Source organism: Portunus trituberculatus, chromosome 38, assembly GCF_017591435.1.
Source record: "Portunus trituberculatus isolate SZX2019 chromosome 38, ASM1759143v1, whole genome shotgun sequence".
Classification (NCBI taxonomy): domain Eukaryota; kingdom Metazoa; phylum Arthropoda; class Malacostraca; order Decapoda; family Portunidae; genus Portunus; species Portunus trituberculatus.
The window spans coordinates 26,642,113-26,644,649 of NC_059292.1; the positions used below are offsets into that span (position 1 = coordinate 26,642,113).

At 46.1% G+C, this 2,537-nt stretch overlaps 1 protein-coding gene across 1 annotated transcript; it reads right to left on the minus strand.

Annotated features, from left to right (window-relative positions):
* Positions 1 to 2,537, minus strand: LOC123514913 (glutamate receptor ionotropic, kainate 4-like). Its single transcript, XM_045273169.1, has 2 exons — positions 1,925 to 2,537; positions 1 to 247 (listed from the first exon to the last, which is right to left on the minus strand). The coding sequence occupies exons 1-2, from the start codon at positions 2,176 to 2,178 to the stop codon at positions 1 to 3; spliced, it is 501 nt and encodes a 166-aa protein (XP_045129104.1). The 5' UTR covers positions 2,179 to 2,537.

Sequence of the window (2,537 nt, forward strand, 5' to 3'; positions counted from 1 at the left end):
CTAACAGGTAAAGGGCGCGACGAGGGCAAGGTAGTGCGGGCGAGGGCGTGGCTGTGTGGAGACGATGACCAAGGGCTCGGCGGCGTAGATGCGGGAGAAGTCGATAGCATGAAATCGCTTGGAGGACCAGTTTAAAAGCATTGAGAAGTCAGCGAGGCGGCGTTGCAAGGTCCCCACGGTGCCTGTCCACAGCCCATCCTTCTGCAGCACGCCCCACTGGCCATCCTCAGGCACTCGCATCACGTACCTCACAACACAAGACACCCAGGTCAGTTGGGAGGTACGCGTATGCATAATCACCTCGTCTGTAGTCCGTCACCCTTACGAAGCTAGCCGGGTGTGCAGGATGGGTGGTATAGGATGGGTGGTGTGGGATGCTAGGGATGCAAGACAAGGTGGTGTGGAATGGTAGGGTGGCCGGACGAAGGGTACTGGTGTAGGAAGGTAGTATAGACGAGGTGGTGTAGGATGGACAGGGTAGGATGGACAGATGGTGTGGAATGATATGAGGGAAGGAGGATGGATGGGACAACTGCTGGTGTGTGGCACTGATTGTTTTTGAGTGTTTCTTTTGTTGGTTATAATTACTAGTGTGCGGGGAAGAGGGATGAGTTGATGAGTGGGTATTTGGACTTAATGTGATCTATAAGAATATATGATTTCATGAAAAAAAATATATAAAAAGAAAAGTAGAATAAGTGAGATCAGTTACGATGACAAGATACATTTAAGGACAAAGGTATCATACAGTCCTGTCAGCTAAGATACACACAATCCCTTGCCGCTGGAAATAGAGACGTTTATTCGATGATTTAGTGTGCAACTCTGATTTCTAAACGTATTATTGACTTCTAGTGAATGACGCAGTTAATGAGAGTTTGATAACTAATATTAAAAATCACTTATCTTTTGAAATAGATAAAAGACAAATAGAAAATAGATATAAATGAAAGAAAACGTTCGTACCATTGCAATTCTCAGCGCCTCACCATACTACGAGTAACGGGAAGACAATAAACACATTTCAGTCCACAAAAATAAACCATGCTATCTATTCATCACCAAGTGCGTCATTACCAAGAATGTTTAGGAGCAAGCAGGTAAAGGTAGTGATTGTTCTGATACAGCTTGCCATAACGCACCAACAGTTTTGTCTATATGAGCAGTTTGCGTCAAGACATCGCTAACACTTGAATGCCAGGAAGCCAACGACCCGAAGGAATCTGAGGTATTTATCCGAGCAGCCCTCCTTCCTTATTACTTTTCCGGTTCTGGAATATATTGCTTATGAAACGACGCAGAACAAATAGCCGCTATTGTCTTCTTCCTGGAAATGTCTGAGAAACAATGCATCCATGTCTTCGCATCTGACTGCTCCTCCCCAGCGGGCACCTCTCGCGACGCTGAACCTCCTGCTATGCCTTGTGGCCCCTTTCTATGTTTGCAGGAGGGTCAGATGCGGAGGCCATGGAGGGTTAGCGCTACTGCCATCACAGACACACACACACACACACACACACACACACACACACACACACACACACACACACACACACACACACACACACACACACACACACACTAAGCTATAACATCTAACAATAGCATCAACAGCAGCAGCAGCAGCAGCAGAAGCAGCAATAACAGTAACAAGAGTAGCACAAATACGTTACATAAACCACAAGACCACAGACAACAGCAAAGAACAACAAGCAGTCAGGACACAGAGCAATAGGAGCCGTTGAAAAAAATCATTCCACCAACATTATTAGACTAAACTCGACAGACACGAGATAAGAATGGGAAAGAGCTAGAAAACCAATAAACGACACAAGTTTCATACCGCTGCAAAGACCAAAGCTCAAATTTACATAGCTACTCTTGACTGGACTGCAGCGGCCCAACACTCCACCATGCAGCTCACGTGAAGTTTAAGGTGCGGGCGACGGCTTGCAACATGCGCACGTCCACGGAATCCTGCGGCGTGACAGTGGTACCGGGGCGCTGCGTGTCTCGGCTGAATGACAGGAACGGGAACCAGTCCATCGACACCACCTGGAACGCGTGGCTCCGGCAGTCCTGGAACTGATCTGGTGGGGAGAGAAAAACCTGGAAGCCATCAGAGAGTCTTGGAAAATATTTACTGATAAACGCAAGGAAATAATAAGCCTGAGTCATATTTAGTCATTTCCCTGCTATGGCCATTCTTTCTTCACATTCAGAACACTGGGGAAAAAAAAGTTTTCAGAGATACAGGAAAGAGCGAGAAAGAGAAGATGTTAATTTCATTTTCTTTAAGCAACGGAACCATTTAGAAGGCTGTAGTGCAAAAGTTGTCTAGAAATTAAAACGCGGCTATGAAAAAAAAAAAAAAAAATAAATGTCTAGCAGTAAAAAGGCTAATGATTTTACTTGGAAAGAGATCTGTGGCCTCCTGGAATCCTACGAGTGGGCGCCAGTAATCGAGAACCACGTAATCTGGGTGGCCTTGGTCGCAGTAGTGGCAGCGGGAGATGACTTCCACTGCATCGTCATCA

Coding starts and splice junctions, on each gene's coding strand:
- LOC123514913 (XM_045273169.1), bottom strand. CDS start 2,178: ATGACTCAGGCTTATTATTTCCTTGCGTTTATCAGTAAATATTTTCCA. Junction 248..1,924: donor GCCCGCACCTTAAACTTCAC/GTGAGCTGCATG, acceptor TTGTGTTGTGAG/GTACGTGATGCGAGTGCCTG.